General features: G+C 34.8%; 1 protein-coding gene and 1 pseudogene across 2 annotated transcripts; both read left to right on the forward strand.

The window, feature by feature from the left end:
- Positions 1-19796, forward strand: part of LOC120474894 (uncharacterized) — a 328303-nt pseudogene that overhangs the window by 80503 nt on the left and 228004 nt on the right.
- Positions 1472-5589, forward strand: LOC148997223 (uncharacterized). Of its 2 annotated transcripts, none has more exons than XM_089122231.1 (3): positions 1472-1731; positions 2429-2563; positions 3265-5589. In XM_089122231.1, the coding sequence occupies exon 3, from the start codon at positions 4485-4487 to the stop codon at positions 5154-5156; it is 672 nt and encodes a 223-aa protein (XP_088978357.1). In that variant the 5' UTR covers positions 1472-1731; positions 2429-2563; positions 3265-4484; the 3' UTR covers positions 5157-5589. The 2 variants fall into 2 exon arrangements, with proteins under 2 accessions (XP_088978357.1, XP_088978360.1); XM_089122234.1 differs by having other exon boundaries at positions 3265-4552.

Consider the following 19796-nt stretch of genomic DNA (forward strand, 5'->3'; position numbering starts at 1 on the left):
ATGATATTCTACTGCTCCTCCAGGTGGTGTACCTATGTGTTTCAGACATCTATCTATTCGATTCCCTTTAGCACCACCAGCTTTTCAAAAAGTTTGGGTTTAAGACGTCGTCTGTGTGGCCTATTGATTAAACGGTAACACTTTATTTGAAGGGGTGTGCATAAGACTGAAACGACACTGTCATAAACATGACACTTTTAATGCAAAGTTGACATTGTTTAAAATGTCTTTGTTATGACAACTTGACATTAACCAAGAAATCATAACCTGTCACAAATGTCATAACAGGTCTAATTATCAAACTTAAAGAAGTTATTTAGCTTTGCGTTAACATTACATTACTGTCATATGTGGTTGGTTTTGACTTTGGCCGTCATGACACCATTATAACTGTGTCATGAATATTTTACTTGTCCTCAAGTAAAGTGGAACACATTGTACTAGTTATAAAGATGTCATTAAGGGTTATTACACTGTCAAATGTTTTAACAACAGTGTCATTAATATTTCCCCTTTCCTCAAGTAAAGTGGAACACGTTGGACTAGGTGCCCATCCCTGAAGGTTAACAGAAATGAGATAATTAACAGCAGTGTAATGCACACAATTCACCACAGGAGGGCGTTTAGACGTGAGTTTTTAAATTGATATTACAGATATAAGAATATATTTCCATTAAACAAAAGCGAACTTTTCTAGATTTTTTTTTACTATGTCGCTTTAAATTAATAATTTATCAAACAATGTGAAATAAATGCAAAGTAAGTGCAGAGTTTAGTGCAGTTTTCCTCTGGCGCTCTGAATACGGTTCAGCAGTGTAATTCACACAGTTCACCACAGGAGGGCGATTAAACTCCATTTTCAACAGAATATCGCAGACAGGGGCGGCGCTAGGGGTGGGCTAAGGGGGCTGTTTTCAGTAAAGCCCCGAATGTTTTTATTTCCTTGCATTGTACACACCATCACTGAGAGAATTTAATTAATTAAATGTATATTTCTCGACTCTCGCATCACAGCGTCCGTCAACATACGCATTGTCATTCACAACCGACAAGAACCGCCCACTCAGGCTAGTGCTTCTGACTGACATGTAAACTGGCCAACCATCGATGAGAAGCTCGGCGGTCTTTTACGATCCAGCCAATGAAATTAAATATTTTGGAGCCAGGTGTTTGTTGATGTGCAAGAAGTTAGTAATGAACGAGTAAAATGGATAGTATCAAAGTTCTTCCAAAAAAAAAAAAAAGGAATTAAAACAACCCACAGCCATTACTAAAACAAGATACAACAGCTTCAGCAGGTATCTGTAACTTTTAATCGAAGTATTAGATTTCTTTCTTTAGATTGTCAGATACAGAACAATTGTGTTCATGCGACGAACAACCGTATAAGTCCAAAAAAACAAAAATTGAGATAACCATGTGATTTGAATGTGTGTGCGTCACTTTGTATACAGAATCACTTTGGGGGGGGTGTTCGCGCGACCAAAACTCTGTATTTTAAATTTTAAAATAGTCTCACGCGGAAGAACCGTTTATGTCCACTAACGAAAAATGGAGACGCCGGTTGTTTTCATGTCCGCTGCGGACATTAAAAGGCAAAACCTCGGCAAAAAAAGGAGAACGAACATGAATGAATGGAAGGACAGAGCGAGGAAGTCTTTGAGGGACGCTGGGAAACCATACGTGAACCGGAGAGGAGAGCAAAAACGAGGAAAAGATCCACCGAAAGAGGTGAGTGAAAGAACCGTATACAAAGTATCTACCTAACTTTAGCGGTGACAGAGGGGCGTGTAGGCTACTGGGCGTCATCTACAGTTCATTTAGCTCACTCTGTTTAACTGATCAAGTCATGAATGGGTCGAAATGAATGCTGTAGGCTATTCCTTATAACCAGGGATAAATTAATCGCAACGTTTTAGCTGCGTTTGATGTCCCTAATGTTAGATAGCCAGATATTGTTAGCTGGCTAGCCAGTTACTTTGTAACGTAACTTTAGCTGGTCACAGCCAGGTGTAACTGGGCGTCTAACGTTACTAATGTTCATACATCTCAGACTGTTTAGCGAATCAAGTCATGAATGGGTGACTTAAAATGAAATGAAATCGAAATGAAAGCTGAGGAAATTAGAATTTGATTGCTTTATGTTTTCACTGAAATCGGTAAAAAAAAAAATAGTAACTGACATGTTTAAAATATTTTGATATCATTTTTGAATCCCCTGTTACCATTAATGTAACACTCTGTTTTGTAATATTGTATGCTATGCTTTGTTTGTTACTTGTTATTAAATAATAAAAAAATGTAATAATAAAATAATGCATTTACACATTACACATGTAAGCTGTTCTAGTTAGTAAACCTTAACAGCTGCTAAGAGCTCTAGTGTTCTAAAGCTAAAAAACAGTAATATGATTTTGTTTCTGTTAAGGGCAAGATGTGCAAGGAGACGTGTCCCAGGCAGTGTTCAAGCCTAACAGAACAAAGAAAAATGCAGCTCTTCACAGAGTTTTATGCTGTCTCTTATGAGAGGCAGCAGGCTATCATTCTCTCTGGTTTGGAGCAGGTAGGCTAACTTAAGCAATTCATAACCATATCATGTCAACTGTATGCAATGCATTATAATGTTGGCCCATGAAATAACCAGTGAATTAAATATTACTGTATACCTTAAATTCACTAAGACTGCACATGTGCCTGATCACTGTAAATGTTACATTTTGTGAGGATGGATGAATGATGATCGGCATCAAGTAGGCCACCAAGTGCATTGCAGACCACAGCACTTTGGTGCCCTAAAAGGCATACACATGGCTTATTCATTATCCTTACCAAAGCCTACTCACATACTTAAAAGGATACCTCCACGTTTTCCCTATTTAAATACACTTACACGAGTCGACCTAGGACGGTGACACACAATAAAATATTGCGCTTTTCTAAGTGTGTAAAGTGCATAACTATATTGTATGGCGGAATACCACAGCAAGTGCTTGGGAGAAATTCGACTCGACGCATATATATCCCCCAGGGATAATATCATCACTCTGGAGAGGACTTTTCATGAGTGATGATATTACTACGCCGAGTCAAAGTGCTGGTGGAGGTGTTTGGACCACGTTAATATAGTTATATATAGTAATAAAAGTTTAATATGAAAAACCGGTGGAGTATCCCTTTAATGACCTTAATTTGACAGCTCTACATGACGGCTAGCCTGCTACGCTATGGTAAATGTATTTTTACTTCATGTCTTTTTACTTCTAGCACAAGGTGAGTCGCAGACGACCACGTGGGCCTGACACTGAGATTACTAAGAGGAAGTACACCTTCAAGTACCATGTGCAACAAGGAGGCCAAAGACTTGCTGTTTGTAAGCTCACATTTATGTCAGTCTTTCAACTGACCAACAGTCGCCTACAGGCAAGTTTTATATAGCTTAGTGTTTTACTTTTGTTAATTTTTTATTATGCATTAATTAGATACATTGTCCATAACATATTTATTTAAAGTTACTTATCTTTGAAAAGGTTATTCAAGAAAAGTTAGGCAGTCAGTCAGAGTCAGAGGGAACAGAGCAGGTAGCTAAAGTCAGGTCTCCATTAGAGGACTTCAGAGGGAAACATAAGAACAGGTGAGTAAAAAAAAAAATCATGAAGGACCTCATGCTCTCGTCCTCATATTTTTTTTAAAGCTGCACCATTGTCAGCATCTGTTGCCTTACAACATTCCCTGGTCTAATGGTACACTGGCATTATAGGGTGTCTGGTGCCTTGCCACCTTATAACGCCAGCGTGCACGTACCGTAGTGGTTAGGATTCAGCTCACTGTTGTTGCCCAGTCAGGAAACAAATTTTTGCACTTTGAGATTGATATCAGAGGCAAAGTGCTATGCAAATGTAATGTATGATTAATTTTTGTATCTTTACAGCATGTGGATTTTTTAGGGATACTTTAGATCTGGAAAGATTAATGTGTATTTAAAATGGGTCATTTATGTAGTAGAAATGTGAAATTATGTTTGAATTTGGAGCTTTCTATTTTTGATTTATGGGGATGAAAGACAACAACTCCCAAATTGTAATGCTAAAACATACATCAATCGATCACATATTTAGCAATCACACAAACTCTACATTCAGATTCACAAATCGTAATAAATTCAGTTTGATTGAAACAAAAGGTGTGCATGTAAACAATGACGATTTTTGCTTCATCAGAGGATTTTTTCCAGACAAAAAATACATAAATCTCTCATCTCAGGGGTATATGAGGGAGGAAAGCATGGTAATTCAAATACTAAAAAGAATTCGGTTATCTAATGATCCAAAGCTTAATGCTAAATCCTGAAATATCGCTTTAATGACTGTATGTGAAAAACAATATCCTGTAGTTTAGAGGAAAGTTAAGAATTATGCATTTATTGTCACAGAAACAATGTAATTGTGCAAAACAGACCAGCATAGTTTATTATTATTCCCTTGTTCATGAGTTGTTTATTTTTTAGGCCTCATAGCATTCATCCTGCAGTGAGAGAGGGGATAAGAGAGCATATTTTGAGCTTCCCACGCCAACCGAACCACTACTCACGAATGAAGGGAGATGTGGAGAGGGAATACCTGAGCCCTGATTTAAACCTGCTCCGCATGTTCCGCCTGTACAAGGAAAAGAATCCAACATCCACTGCAAAGTTCTGGCTCTATAGGGACATCTTCAAGCAGCAGAACCTCAGTTTTGGGCAGCCAAGAAGTGACACTTGTGCTAAATGTGATGCCCTGTTCTCAAAATTAACAGCTGCTACATCAGATGGAGAAAGGTTGAAGATCGCAGCCGAGAGTGAGCTTCACCACCGGAAAGCTGAAAAAGCGTACGCACAGTTGCAGGCTGACACAGAGTGGGCCAAAGCCAATGATGACTGCCATGTCATTTGTATCGACATGCAGGGGGTAGTGTTCACACCATACCTGACACACTCCAACGTGTACTATCAACGACAGCTGGCCAACTACAACCTCTGTATCCAGGAGATGGGCACTGACGATCCTCCTACAATGTGCCTTTGGCATGAGGGCATCGCTCACAGAGGTTCCATCGAGGTGGCAAGCTGCCAAACAAAAAAGCAAGATGATTATAGTAAACTTGCATATACTGTAACATAGCATGGAATATTGATAATGTATTGTAAATATGTATTGTTTACCATTATTACTGTTGTTTATTGTTTGTATGTATTGTTGATTGTATGTATGGTTTATTGTTTGTACTGACGTTTATTTTATGTGCTATGAGTAGGCCTATGTATTGGTTCATTGTTTGTACTGTATTGTCCGTATTTTTGTTCTGTGATTTACGTTGACAAAAAATAAAAGAAATTGAAAGAAAGAAATGCTTAATATTTTCTTTAAGGGTCTGTTACTGTATTAAATCTAAGTTAAAGGAATCAAATCTCCAGTGGTTTAAAGTGATATGATAATTTGGACTTATACTGTTCTTCCACACTAACTGGACATATACTGTTCTTCCACATTTCAGAAATGTAAACTACTCTAACTTTTTATTTTTATGATTGATACTAAAAAATCTTATCTCATTAGAATTGTGAAGCTTTTGTTGTCTATCTTCAAGTTAAAAAATAATAATAATATAATATTCAGAGTCCAAATTTAAAAAAAACGTTATTATTCAAAATGTGAAAAAATGGACTTATATGGTTCTTCGTCTCAAGCCCTCAATTACTCTCAACAACTTTCTTCTGTTATTCTGTTATTTCTTCTGTTGTAACAGAATTACATAAAATTCATCCGCAGACGAGTGGTCAGGTTTTTCTTTGAAAGTACATCACTGCAGACATTAATACTGATAAACTGTTATTTGTTAGTGTAATGTTTTAATTGAAAATATACTGGAAATGTTAACAAACGGCTGTAATGTTTTCCATTCTATGCAATAAAACTGTGGTTGTTGGTGAGGAAAGTTCTCTGAATCTTTAACCTCTTTGTTTACTCTTTAGTTTACATGTGACTGGTTCAACTGTGTCTGAAATAATAAACAGCTTTCCTCAGTAACTTTTATATACATTTATAAATTTTAATTTTTTTTAATGAAATTCATGCATTGTAATTCTTTATAAAAAGAATCGGGGACAGTATTGTCTACAATGTAAGCGTAACACAATGTAAGTCAGTCAGACTATAAACACGTTTCAGATAAAAAGGATCTTGTAGTTTTTACAGTAATGTCCTGATCTCTTAAATGCATGTATAAGTTCAGCTTGATGTGGGTCACTTGGAAGGTTCAAATGAGAGTCAGAAATAATAATGTTCAGTTCATTTACATCTGGATCGCATGGTATGGGGCGTGGGGAAGTTCACTCATTCTTGCAAATGTTAATAATTTCGGTGTCAGCTGAGGTGAAGAAGACTCTGGTGAGTTCCTTGGTGGAATGAAGAATGTAATGAAGCTATAAGAAATGAAAGGAAAGCATTTAGGAAATTGAAGAGAACACATAATTTCCAAAATTTAGTTAAGTATAAAGTGACTCAAGCAGTAGTAGGAGAATGGTATTGTTCAATACCTTTATTTGTCCCCTCAGTGGGGCAATTGATTTCACAGCATACACTCAAAAAAATAATATGTTGGCTTTAATTAATTTTAATTTGTCAACAGGTTCCACATAACTGGATTACATTAAACAAACATGTTTGTGTTTTGTTTATGTAACTTCAACATAATGGAATTATGTAATTTTAAATTACCCAATTTAAGTAGTCTCAACTAGTGATGTGTCGTTCATGAACGATTCGTTCATTTTGAACGAATCTTTAATATGACTCGGGACTATCGAGTTGTCTCAGGGAGTGATTCGTTCATGTTGTGCTACCCACGCATGCGCATTGCGCAACATATGGATTCTGAATCTGTACTGGAAACAGAAATGATTAGTTTATCTCTCGAGTTCGGGTTCGGCGGGTCCGAGTCTTTCGTTCTTCCTGTCAGTCCCATTGAGCCTATGCTGTCAGACCACCGGAAAGAGGAATGATTAGTTCATTTGAGTCTTCGGGTTTGAGTCCTTCCCTTCGTTCTTTAGTCACGTGAATTGTCACCGTATTGAATACCCAAATTCACAAACTTTTTACAAACGAATTCACAAACCTTTTACAAACAAGCACGTAGATGATGTATAATATAATAGTAGTTAATTAATGTACAATATATATAATAAAACACACCACAGATGCATAATATAGAAAAGAGACGGACAGGGACAATGATAAGGAATAAGGAATAATGGAACCTTTGTTTATAATGTTTATTGAACATATTTTGTATTTTAATGCCTATATAACACAATATTCAGACGCAGTCAATAATACGAATCTAATGTTGTATTTGATGCGAGACCCGTGGCCACGTGAGAAAAGAACGACGGACTCAAACCCGAAGACTCAAATGAACTAATCATTCCCCTTTCCGGTACTGAAAGCATAGACTTAATGCACTCTAAAAAGAGATGTGTTAAAAAACAACACACATCATGTGTTGATGGTATTTTGACACAAGTTGTGTAGGTTTTAACACACAATGTGTGTTAAAATGTAACTGGATAGAATTTTAATGGGTGGAGGGAAGTTTGTGTTTAAGAACCTAATTAGAGGTAGTACACTCTTAAAATGGATGTGTTAAAAACAACACAACCTGTGTTATATCTTAACACATCTGTGTGTTTAGTTAAGGACAACACATTTTGTGTTACTTTTAACTCAACCAGTGTGTTATTGTTCTTAACACAGGGAGTGTGATTTCACTAAGTTTGCACTTTGAATTAGATTAAAATGTAGCAACTGACAAAATATTGTGTGTAAATAAGTTTTATTTACACTGGTGCACTCTTATAAAATGATTTTGTAAATAACACAACCTGTAAAAAGAGATGTCAAAAATGACACATGCTGTGTAGATTTGAACACATGTAGTGTGTGTGCTTAGGGACAACACATTTTGTGTAGATTTTAACACATGCTGTGTAGATTTTAACACATGTAGTGTGTGTGCTCAGGGACAACACATGTTGTGTAGATTTTAACACGTTTTGTAGATTTTAACACATTTAGTGTGTTTGCTCAGGGACAACACATGTTGTGTCAAATTTAACACACAACCTGTGTCGTTTCTTTACACATCTCTGTGTTTATAAGGATTACACATTTTGTGTTACATTTAACACAACTAATGTGTTACACAGCAGCAGTGTGTTGTTGAAACCTTTTACACACTAATGTGTTATAGTAACACAACTTGTGTCAGATATGCGTCACATGTGACTGTAGTCGGAGAGTATTTGCCAGAGTTACTTCCCGTGTGCTTACAAAAGTGTTTGGATGAACACTGACACGTATTGGTAACTTGTGTTTATGTAGTCCAGTGATGTTTAATAGAGTTTGTTTGAACATTTGGATGTTTTAAACATCATTCATCTACATAGACAAGCTCTTATTGAGAATTAACAGAGGTTTGATGTTTCATTTCAGTTTTATTTCAAGTCACCATAATTGTGATTAATGGCTCCTTTATTTGGGCTCTTGACCCTTTACTCTGGTTTTAGTGTTTCTCTGCCTGCTGTAAGTGTATTTTAATCAAATATATCTGTTATGGTGATAGAAAATATGATCAGATGGTTCTTGATGATGTCATAATCAGCAAGTTATGATCAAGTTTTTGAGTATATGGATGGAGTGCTTTATTTTAATGATTTATTGTTAGTTCTGAACGTTTTGTGAAACTACATCCAGCAATCAAAAAGTGCAGAATGACAAAAAAAGTTTAAAGCTACAGCAGAAACCAGTCAAACACAGATATCAAGAATCAGCGTATGGATCTCAATAATGGTGACAAACGAAAAATTCAGGCCGCAATGCATGCTGGGACTTATGGATGAGCTTTATACTAGAGACATGAAGCTTTGCCACCATTGTTGAGAGTCATATGCTGATTCTTGATGTCTGTATTTGACTAGTTTCTGCTGCAGCTTTAAACGTTCTCTAAACATATATTTTTTAAGAATTATAGCATGAGGTAGCATACACCATAATATCATGTAAAAACTGAGTATCTGTAATCAAATATAAGTGATCAAATATAAGTTATCTCTTAAACATTAAACTTCTCTTGCTATGTTAAAAAAACATCATGTTGAAAACTGATCATTTAATGATCTTCCTCAGGATAATTTCAACTGTTTCAGACGTGCAATAAAAATAAACAGAAACAGCAAACAGAGAAACGAATGATAAAGAGTGAAGGGTCAAGAGCCCAAATAAAGCTGCCACTAATCACGATTCTGGTGACATCAAAACAAACATTCAATGAATCGTCAACACAAAACCTGGTAATTCTCAATAAGTGTTTCTGTAGACGTCTGACAGAAATAAATTGTTTGTTATAATAAATTAGTTATTAATAACAAGTGAAATCAGCATTTGAAAAAACATTGAAACCGAGGCATGATGTGATTGGCTGCCAAAAACACTCATTAATCTGGATTTTTTTTATGAATTAAGATTTTATTTATTTATTGTAATGTATTGTTTCATTTATTTTAGAGCTTGTTATGGGATACCATATAAAATATACTACCTCTAATTATGTTCTTAAACACAAACTTCCCTCCTCCACCCATTAAAATTCTATCCAGTTACATTTTAACACACGTTGTGTGTTAAAAACTACACAACTTGTGTCAAAATACCATCAACACATGATGTGTGTTGTTTTTTAACACATCTCTTTTTAGAGTGTATATTTTATATGGTATCCCATAACAAGCTCTAAAATAAATAATACAATACATTACAATAAATAAATAAAATCTTAATTCATAAAAATACTTCAGATTAATGAGTGTTTTTGGCAGCCAATCACATCATGCCTCGGTTTCAATGTTTTTTTCAAATGCTGATTTCACTTGTTATTGATAACTAATTTATTATAACAAACAATTTATTTCTGTCAGACGTCTACAGAAACACTTATTGAGAATTACCAGGTTTTGTGTTGACGATTCATTGAATGTTTGTTTTGATGTCACCAGAATCGTGATTAGTGGCAGCTTTATTTGGGCTCTTGACCCTTCACTCTTTACCATTCGTTTCTCTGTTTGCTGTTTCTGTGTATTTATATTGCACATCTGAAACAGTTGAAATTATCTTGAGGAAAAAGATCATTAAATGATCATTTTTCAACATGATGTTTTTTAACATCGCAAGAGAAGTTTAATGTTTAAGAGATAACTTATATTTGATCACTTATATTTGATTACAGATACTCAGTGTTTACATGATATTATAATGTACGCTACCTTATGTTATAATTCTTTAAAAAATATGTTTAGAGAAAGTTTAAAGCTGCAGCAGAAACTAGTCAAAAACAGACATCAATAATCAGCATATGACTCTCAACAATGGTGGCAAAGCTTCATGTCTCTAGTATAAAGCTCATCCATAAGTCCCAGCATGCATTGCGGCATGAAATTTTTCGTTTGTCACCATTATTGAGATCCATACGCTGATTCTTGATATCTGTATTTGACTGGTTTCTGCTGTAGCTTTAAACTTTTTTTGTCATTCTGCACTTTTTGATTGCTGGATGTAGTTTCACAAAACTTTCAGAACTAACAATAAATCATTTAAATAAAGCACACCATCCATATACTCAAAAACTTGATCATAACTTGCTGATTATGACATCATCAAGAATCATCTGATCATATTTTCTATCACCATAACAGATGTATTTTATTAAAATACAGTTAACAGCAGGCAGAGAAACACTAAAACAAGAGTAAAGGGTCAAGAGCCCAAATAAAGGAGCCATTAATCACGATTCTGGTGACTTGAAATAAAATTGAAATGAAACATCAAACCTCTATTAATTCTCAATAAGAGTTTGTCTATGTAGATTAATGGTGTTTAAAACATCCAAATGTTCAAACAAACTCTATTAAACATCACTGGACTACATAAACACAAGTTACCAATACGTGTCAGTGTTCATCCAAACACTTTTGTAAGCACACGGGAAGTAACTCTGGCAAATACTCTCCGACTACAGTCACATGTGACGCATATCTGACACAAGTTGTGTTACTATAACACATTAGTGTGTAAAAGGTTTCAACAACACACTGCTGCTGTCTAACACATTAGTTGTGTTAAATGTAACACAAAATGTGTAATCCTTATAAACACAGAGATGTGTAAAGAAACGACACAGGTTGTGTGTTAAATTTGACACAACATGTGTTGTCCTTGAGCAAACACACTAAATGTGTTAAAATCTACAAAACGTGTTAAAATCTACACAACATGTGTTAAAATCTACACAAAATGTGTTGTCCCTGAGCACACACACTACATGTGTTAAAATCTACACAGCATGTGTTAAAATCTACACAAAATGTGTTGTCCCTAAGCACACACACTACATGTGTTAAAATCTACACAGCATGTGTCATTTTTAACATCTCTTTTTACAGGTTGTGTTATTTACAAAATCATTTTATAAGAGTGCACCAGTGTAAATAAATATAAATAAATAAAACTCAGTTGCTACATTTTAATCTAATTCAAAGTGCAAACTTAGTGAAATCACACTCCCTGTGTTAAGAACAATAACACACTGGTTGAGTTAAAAGTAACACAAAATGTGTTGTCCTTAACTACACAGCAAAAACTCCAGTGTTAAATTAACTCTCCTGGGAGTTTATATGACTCCACACTCAAGAGTGTTAAATTAACTCTGAAGCAGTGTTAAAGTTAATGAGATAATTAAGTGATTAATTGAGCAATGATTGACCAACATTGAAGACACCTGATGTTAACAAGTAGAATCACTGAAAGTGAAAAATCAAAATTATAAGTCACCATTATGGAGATCAGTGTTTGCTTCAGTGGCGCAGTCTGTCAACCCTTACATTTTATACTTTAAATATTGTTTTAGTCACAAAAGTCTGATGGTGCTGATCCACTGAGGGGCTGGAATGAAAGTTTTCATGACATCTTTTTGTGACGTGTTCTGCACGTTCGATATAGACATTAATGGATCCTTTGTACAAGGTTAAAAACAAGTTCAACATGTTTTCAACATAACTCGTGGTCTTATTTAGACAATTTAAACTGTTTCTAGACCGAAGAAACACTCTCAGGATGCATTAAATTTACAATTTGAAATAAATTAGTTTATTTACATTGTTTAGATGTGGTTTAGATGGTGATATTTGTTTCATTTTAAGTCACCATTGTGGTGATGAGTGTTTGCTTTAGTTGGGCTCTTGGTCCCAATTCTTCTTACTTTAGCTTTTCTTTGGCTGTTGTAACTGTTTGCATAACACCATTGATTGTGCAGAGAAAGCCAAGAAAATTAAAAATTAGATGTCTTCAGATGCTTGCTGATGATGACAAAATCATCTAAACTTATGTTTTTATATCTGAAATTTATAATTATTCATCTCGTAGAACTGCATTATTTGGACCAGTAACTTTATAATGACCACTGCGTACAATATGTTTTAAGAAATTGAAACACATAGTCACACACAGATATCAAGATTTTGCATATGATTCTCAACGACGGTGACAACCAAAACAAAAAAGCCTGGGAATCGAGGATGTTTTGTACTATGAAAGCTACCCATCATGCATTGCGGCATGAAGCATTTTTTTTTATTTTTTGTTACCATTTTTGTGAATCATATGCAAAATCTTGATGTCTGTGTGTGACTAGATGGAACATTTTCTCAAAACATTGTGTAAACATTGTGTTGCTTTTTGTCTAACTACTAGGCCAAATAATGCAGTTCCACAAGATTGGTGGTTATAAACTCCAGATACAAACACAAAAGTCTAAACACAACGTTAAATGCCCACTTTATATTGATTTCATCATCATCATCGTCAACAACCGACAAGGAGCTGATGAGAGCCAATTTTCTTGGCTTTCTCTGTCACAACAATGGTGTTATTCAAACACACAGTTACAACAGCCAAAGAAAAGCTAGAATACTAATTATTGGGACCAAGAGCCCAACTAAAGCAAACACTGATCACCACAATGGTGACTCAAAATGAAATAAATATCACCATCTAAACAATGTAAGGAAAAAAAAATAAACATAAGTTTTAATTTAATGCATCCTGAGAGTGTTTATTTGGTCCAGAAACAGTATAAACCAGTATAGACCATAAATAATGTTGAGAATGGCCACATTTGAACTAGTTTTTAACCTTGCACGAAGGATCCATTAACGTCTTTTTCAGATGTCCAGAACATGTCAAAAAAGACGTCATAAAAACTTTCATTCTGGCCCCTTAGTGGAAGTCTTTTCAAACTCTGCCTTTTGTGACAAAGACATTGAAAAACATCTTTTGGACATCATTTTGCTTAGTGAGTTATGTCAAACCATAATCAGCACCACCTGATCACCTTTTCTCTAAGCAAATAATGATCACCATTATGGTGACTTCGAAAATGAGATTTTTCTTCTTCAGCGATTCTGCCTGTGATCATCAGGTGTCTTCAATGATGGTCAATTATCACTAAATTAATCACTTAATTAGCTCATTAACTTTAACACTCTTGAGTGTTAATTTAACACTCATATTTTAACACTTTAACACTCTTGAGTCTGGAGTCAAATAAACTCCCAGGAGAGTAAATTTAACACTGGAGTTTTTGCTGTGTAGACACACAGGTGTGTTAAGATATAACACAGGTTGTGTTGTTTTTAACACATCCATTTTAAGAGTGTGGGACTGACGGGAAGAACGAAAGACTCGGACCCGCCGAACCCGAACTCGAGAGATGAACTAATCATTTCTCTTTCCGGTGGTCTGACAGCATAGACTCTATGGGACTGACAGGAAGAACGAAAGACTCGGACCCGGCCGAACCCGAACTCGAGAGATGAACTAATCTTTAATCTTTCCGGTCCTGCTATATCGCATATGGCACGGCCAGCAGACAGCACAGATCAGAGTCAGACACTGACGAGTCAACAGCTAACGTCTCGAGACATGAGAGGAGGAGAAACCTGATAAATATGAAGTTGCAAAGCAAAGAACGTCTCGGATCAGGAGGTGAGGTGAACTATAACAGGGTCAGACTGCAATAGCCTGAACTTGAGACGCAGCAACTAATTAATAGCTAATGTTACAGTTATTTCAGTTGCTTGGCTTTGGCTGCATTATTTATGTTATTTTTACAAATGTAATTAAGATTTTCGTAAGTACTAGACGTTTTGGGATATTTAACATGACATTTTAAATATATAATTATGAAATGACCGAAATGACCGAAATGACTCGATAAAAGATTCGTTCATTTTACTGAACGAGACTCAAAGATCCGAATCAGTAAAATGATCCGAACTTCCCATCACTAGTCTCAACATGAATTTTTAAAGGCTTTCTGACATGATTCAAAGGCATTTTATTATATTAATTATCCATTTACATTTCATTTGATTCAGTGACATTTAATTAAGTTAATTGACTTTAGCTAGCTATTTGTTAACAGAAACACATATTAACATCTTAAATGCTAAGATTTACATGCTCCTTCATTCAAAGCAATAGAAAATAATGAAATCAGTCGACAGCCAAACAAAATGCTCCACTCTTCTCCACAATGGTAACCCACTGTAATTTAAATGGTTTAATAATTCCAATGTAATTTAACATTAAACACTATTACACACTATCAAGTCTTCCCCTTTTCTAAATTTCTAAAAAAAAAAAAACATAAAATAACACTTAATTTTAACATTTATTCTCTCTTAATTCAATCATATGCAAAGCATGCTGGGAACTAAAAGCACTGCCCAGTTTCAGTGAAGGCAACACAAATCAATCATGTAACACAAACGGATTAAGTAAACTTAAGTTGTTCGTAGATTTAAGCAGATTGAACACAATAAAATTAAATTCGGGCAAAATGGCAGTCGTCTCGCACTATACTGCCACCCTCTGGATGTACACTTTTTTTTACTTAACATAAATGGTTTGTGTTTAGACAACACATTAGGATTTTGTACTGTTAAGTTGAGACACAATTACATAGACCTTAATAGAAAAAAAAAACATTTAAAATCAAAAAATATAATTATTATAAGTAAACTATATATAAATATATTATGTAAAGTGCACAACCTCCCTAGTTCATTTTTTTGAGTGTTGGAGCACAAACTTACAGGCATAAATACACATATTATAATAAATAAAAAACACATACTATAATAAAATAACATAATGCACATTCTAATCAATTCCAAGATGTGTAATCAACCTTTCCCTCCTTGCATTTAGAAGAGAGACAGCAGACGGAACAAAGGAGTGTTTAAATCGGGTTGTTTCTGAGCAATGAACCTGATGGTAAAAACTGAAACTGTTGATGTAAAGGATGAGAACAGTCAGTCAAGATGGAGTTTGCTTTCTTAAACAGTTGTTTTTTAGATCCATTAAGGTTTCTTGTGGACACCCAATAATTTTACTGCACTCTTAAAATGGATGTGTTAAAAACAACACAACCTGTGTTATATCTTAACACACCTGTGTGTCTAGTTAAGGACAACACATTTTGTGTTACTTTTAACTCAACCAGTGTGTTATTGTTCTTAACACAGGGAGTGTGATTTCACTAAGTTTGCACTTTGAATTAGATTAAAATGTAGCAACTGACAAAATATTGTGTGTAAATAAGTTTTATTTACACTGGTGCACTCTTATAAAATGATTTTGTAAATAACACAACCTGTAAAAAGAGATGTTAAAAATGACACATGCTGTGTAGATTTTAACACATATAGTGTGTGTGCTTAGGGACAACACATTTTGTGTAGATTTAAACACATGCTGTGTAGATTTTAACACATGTAGTGTGTGTGCTCAGGGACAACACATTTTGTGTAGATTTTAACCCGTTTTGTAGATTTTAACACATTTAGTGTGTTTGCTCAGGGACAACACATGTTGTGTCAAATTTAACACACAACCTGTGTTGTTTCCTTACACATCTCTGTTTATAAGGATTACACATTTTGTGTTACGTTTAACACAACTAATGTGTTAGACAGCAGTGTGTTGTTGAAACCTTTTACACACTAATGTGTTATAGTAACACAACTTGTGTCAGATATGCGTCACATGTGACTGTAGTCGGAGAGTATTTGCCAGAGTTACTTCCCGTGTGCTTACAAAAGTGTTTGGATGAACACTGACACGTATTGGTAACTTGTGTTTATGTAGTCCAGTGATGTTTAATAGAGTTTGTTTGAACATTTGGATGTTTTAAACATCATTAATCTACATAGACAAGCTCTTATTGAGAATTAACAGAGGTTTGATGTTTCATTTCAGTTTTATTTCAAGTCACCAGAATCGTGATTAATGGCTCCTTTATTTGGGCTCTTGACCCTTTACTCTTCTTTTAGTGTTTCTCTGCCTGCTGTAACTGTATTTTAATCAAATATATCTGTTATGGTGACAGAAAATATGATCAGATGGTTCTTGTTGATGTCATAATCAGCAAGTTGTGATCAAGTTTTTGAGTATATGGATGGTGTGCTTTATTTTAATGATTTATTGTTAGTTCTGAAAGTTTTGTGAAACTACATCCAGCAATCAAAAAGTGCAGAATGACAAAAAAAGTTTAAAGCTACGGCAGAAACCAGTCAAACACAGATATCAATAATCAGCGTATGGATCTCAATAATGGTGACAAACGAAAGATTTCAGGCAGCAATGCATGCTGGTACTTATGGTTGAGCTTTATAGAGACATGAAGCTTTGCCACCATTGTTGAGAGTCATATGCTGATTCTTGATGTCTGTATTTGACTAGTTTATGCTGCAGCTTTAAACATTCTCTAAACATATATTTTTTTAAGAATTATAATATGAGGTAACATACACCATAATATCATGTAAAAACTGAGTATCTGTAATAAAATATAAGTGATCAAATATACGTTATCTCATTAAACTTCTCTTGCTATGTTAAAAAAACATCATGTTGAAAAATTATCATTTAATGATCTTTTTCCTCAAGATGATTTCAACTGTTTCAGATGTGCAATAAAAATACACAGAAACAGCAAACATAGAAACGAATGGTAAAGAGTGAAGGGTCAAGAGCCCAAATAAAGCTGCCACTAATCACGATTCTGGTGACATCAAAACAAACATTCAATGAATCGTCAACACAAAACCTGGTAATTCTCAATAAGTGTTTCTGTAGACGTCTGACAGAAATAAATTGTTTGTTATAATAAATTAGTTATTAATAACAAGTGAAATCAGCATTTGAAAAAAACATTGAAACGGAGTCATGATGTGATTGGCTGCCAAAAACACTCATTAATCTGAAGTTTTTTTATGAATTAAGATTTTATTTATTTATTGTAATGTATTGTTTCATTTATTTTAGAGCTTGTTATGGGATACCATAGAAAATATACTACCTCTAGCTAGGTTAATAAACACAAACTTCCCTCCACCCATTAAAATTCTATCCAGTTACATTTTAACACACATTGTGTGTTAAAAACTACACAACTTGTGTCAAAATACCATCAACACATGATGTGTGTTGTTTTTTAACACATCTCTTTTTAGAGTGCATTGAGTGCATTGAGTGCAAGAGTCTCTTCTTATGTGCATTGAAGCACAACAGTCAAATACAAGACAGGATAGAGATAGCACAAGAATTATATATGTTACAGCGGAAAAGAGTGAGAGTAAAATTCATGTGGGCACCGGCTCATGTTGGGGTAAAAGGGAATGAGGCAGCAGATAAAATGGCTAAACAAGCATTGCAAGAGGACAGAATAGAAATGGATATAGCATATAGTAGAGATGAAATTAAAGCAATAATTAAATATCAAATAAAACAAAGATGGCAACGAATGTGGGAAACAGGAATTAAGGGAAGAAGTATGTATGCAATTCAACCAAAAGTGGGGAAAAAGAGGTTCTCGGGTGGAAGTAGAAGGGAGGAAAACATAATATCAAGACTTAGAATAGGACATACAGGACTTAATAAAACACTGAAATTAATATCCAAGCATCCAACAAGACTTTGTGAATGGTGTGGAGAGGAAGAAACAGTAGAGCATGTTATCATGTATTGTGAAAAATATAAAGAGGATATATTTGAAGAGATTCAGAGAAAAGAGGAAACGGACATAACTTTGAGAATAATATTAAAACCAGAACAGGAAAATGATAATAGAGAAGCATTATTTAGATTTTTGAAAAATACAGGATTGATTGACAGGATTTGAAAGGTTTTTTTGAAGCCAGAGGAGCTGAACACGCAGCGCTGGTTATGTTTATATAGTGGGTAAGAATGGGAAATGTGGCTTGAAGTCTCTGGATCACGGTAGGTGGCGGTAATGCACGAAATCTAAAATACACGAAAGAAGAAGAAGAAGAAGAAAACTAAAGCAACACCTGTCCACACCCAAACCTGTCGCTCACTGGAATTGATTTCATCTATGATTCAGAAAACATGTCTACAAATGTCGATTTAGCACAATACCAACCAAATATAAGACTGCAAGTAAGTTTATTACATTCTCCATTACAGTCATTTGTAATTATTAGGAACTTCATATTGTATATTAAGCAAGATTTAAATGTGAAGTTACAGAAGGCTGTTCTTCTGCGACTCCGAACAGAAGAAGAATCTGACTGAAATTACAATCTTTTGAGGTTAAAACACAAAAGGTTTTATTGAGAAACGTTTATTCAACACGAATATGTTTCTAAAACGTTTTCTCCCATTTCCTCTTCCGTGTTAGGCTGTTGTTTTTGTGATGTGAAATCGAAAGTATTTTTGAAGCAGACATTTACAGTAGACAGACAGAACTTGGGTAAAGTTGGTTTTATATTCGCATATTCGCACATTCACGGACTTCCGCGTTCAATAACTCGTGAACTAAACGTTGTTGCTAGACACAACACATATCACAGATAACTACAGATAAAACACCACAAGCTACAACTTACATTTCATCAAAACGATCTTTCCTTCGGACAGGACAAAATACATTGATCTCTATGCGCAGGCTGTTAAAAAGGGACCATCTACAAAGTGCAAACCCGAAGGAAAAGTTGTTTTGTGGAGATAAAAAATGTTATTTGTGTAGTAACAATATTCAACTCACGAGATATTGAACGCGGAACTCCGAAAATATGCAAAGCGAATATAAAACACAAAACAAAACAAAAAAATCTACCCAAGTTGCAGACTTGATCATGTTGGACCTTCAGGACCACATAGTTCGTGGACAGCACCATGAACATAGTCAAGTAAAAAAACAACAAAAAAACAACAAAAAAACAGGGTGAAAATAGTTTCATGTTTCATATTTGCCGAGTATTCACCTAGATCACGACTGCTTTAGTGCACTTTTGCGTAGGCTATTGTATATAGGCTACAGTACACAAAAAGTGTTAAAACTTAGAGTAATTCACCAAACACATTTTTTTATGTTCCAAAAGTTGTAGTATGTACCTACTGACCAGACTGAGGTGGAATTTTGACAGTAGGCTACCTCCCTTACTGTAGGCCTATGTACTGAAGGGTTGGGGTCAGAATCCTGTCTCTTCAATTTAATTATATATCCTTTTATAAATATTTATCCTTTGGAATGATTAATTTATTATTTAAAAAAAAAAACAACAACAATCAAGTATTTATTGTAATCATTTCTTTATTCATTTTCTTTTAGGTGCATTCCAGTGTGTG

Source organism: Pimephales promelas, chromosome 2, assembly GCF_988280905.1.
Source record: "Pimephales promelas chromosome 2, fPimPro1.hap1.1, whole genome shotgun sequence".
NCBI classification, from domain to species: domain Eukaryota; kingdom Metazoa; phylum Chordata; class Actinopteri; order Cypriniformes; family Leuciscidae; genus Pimephales; species Pimephales promelas.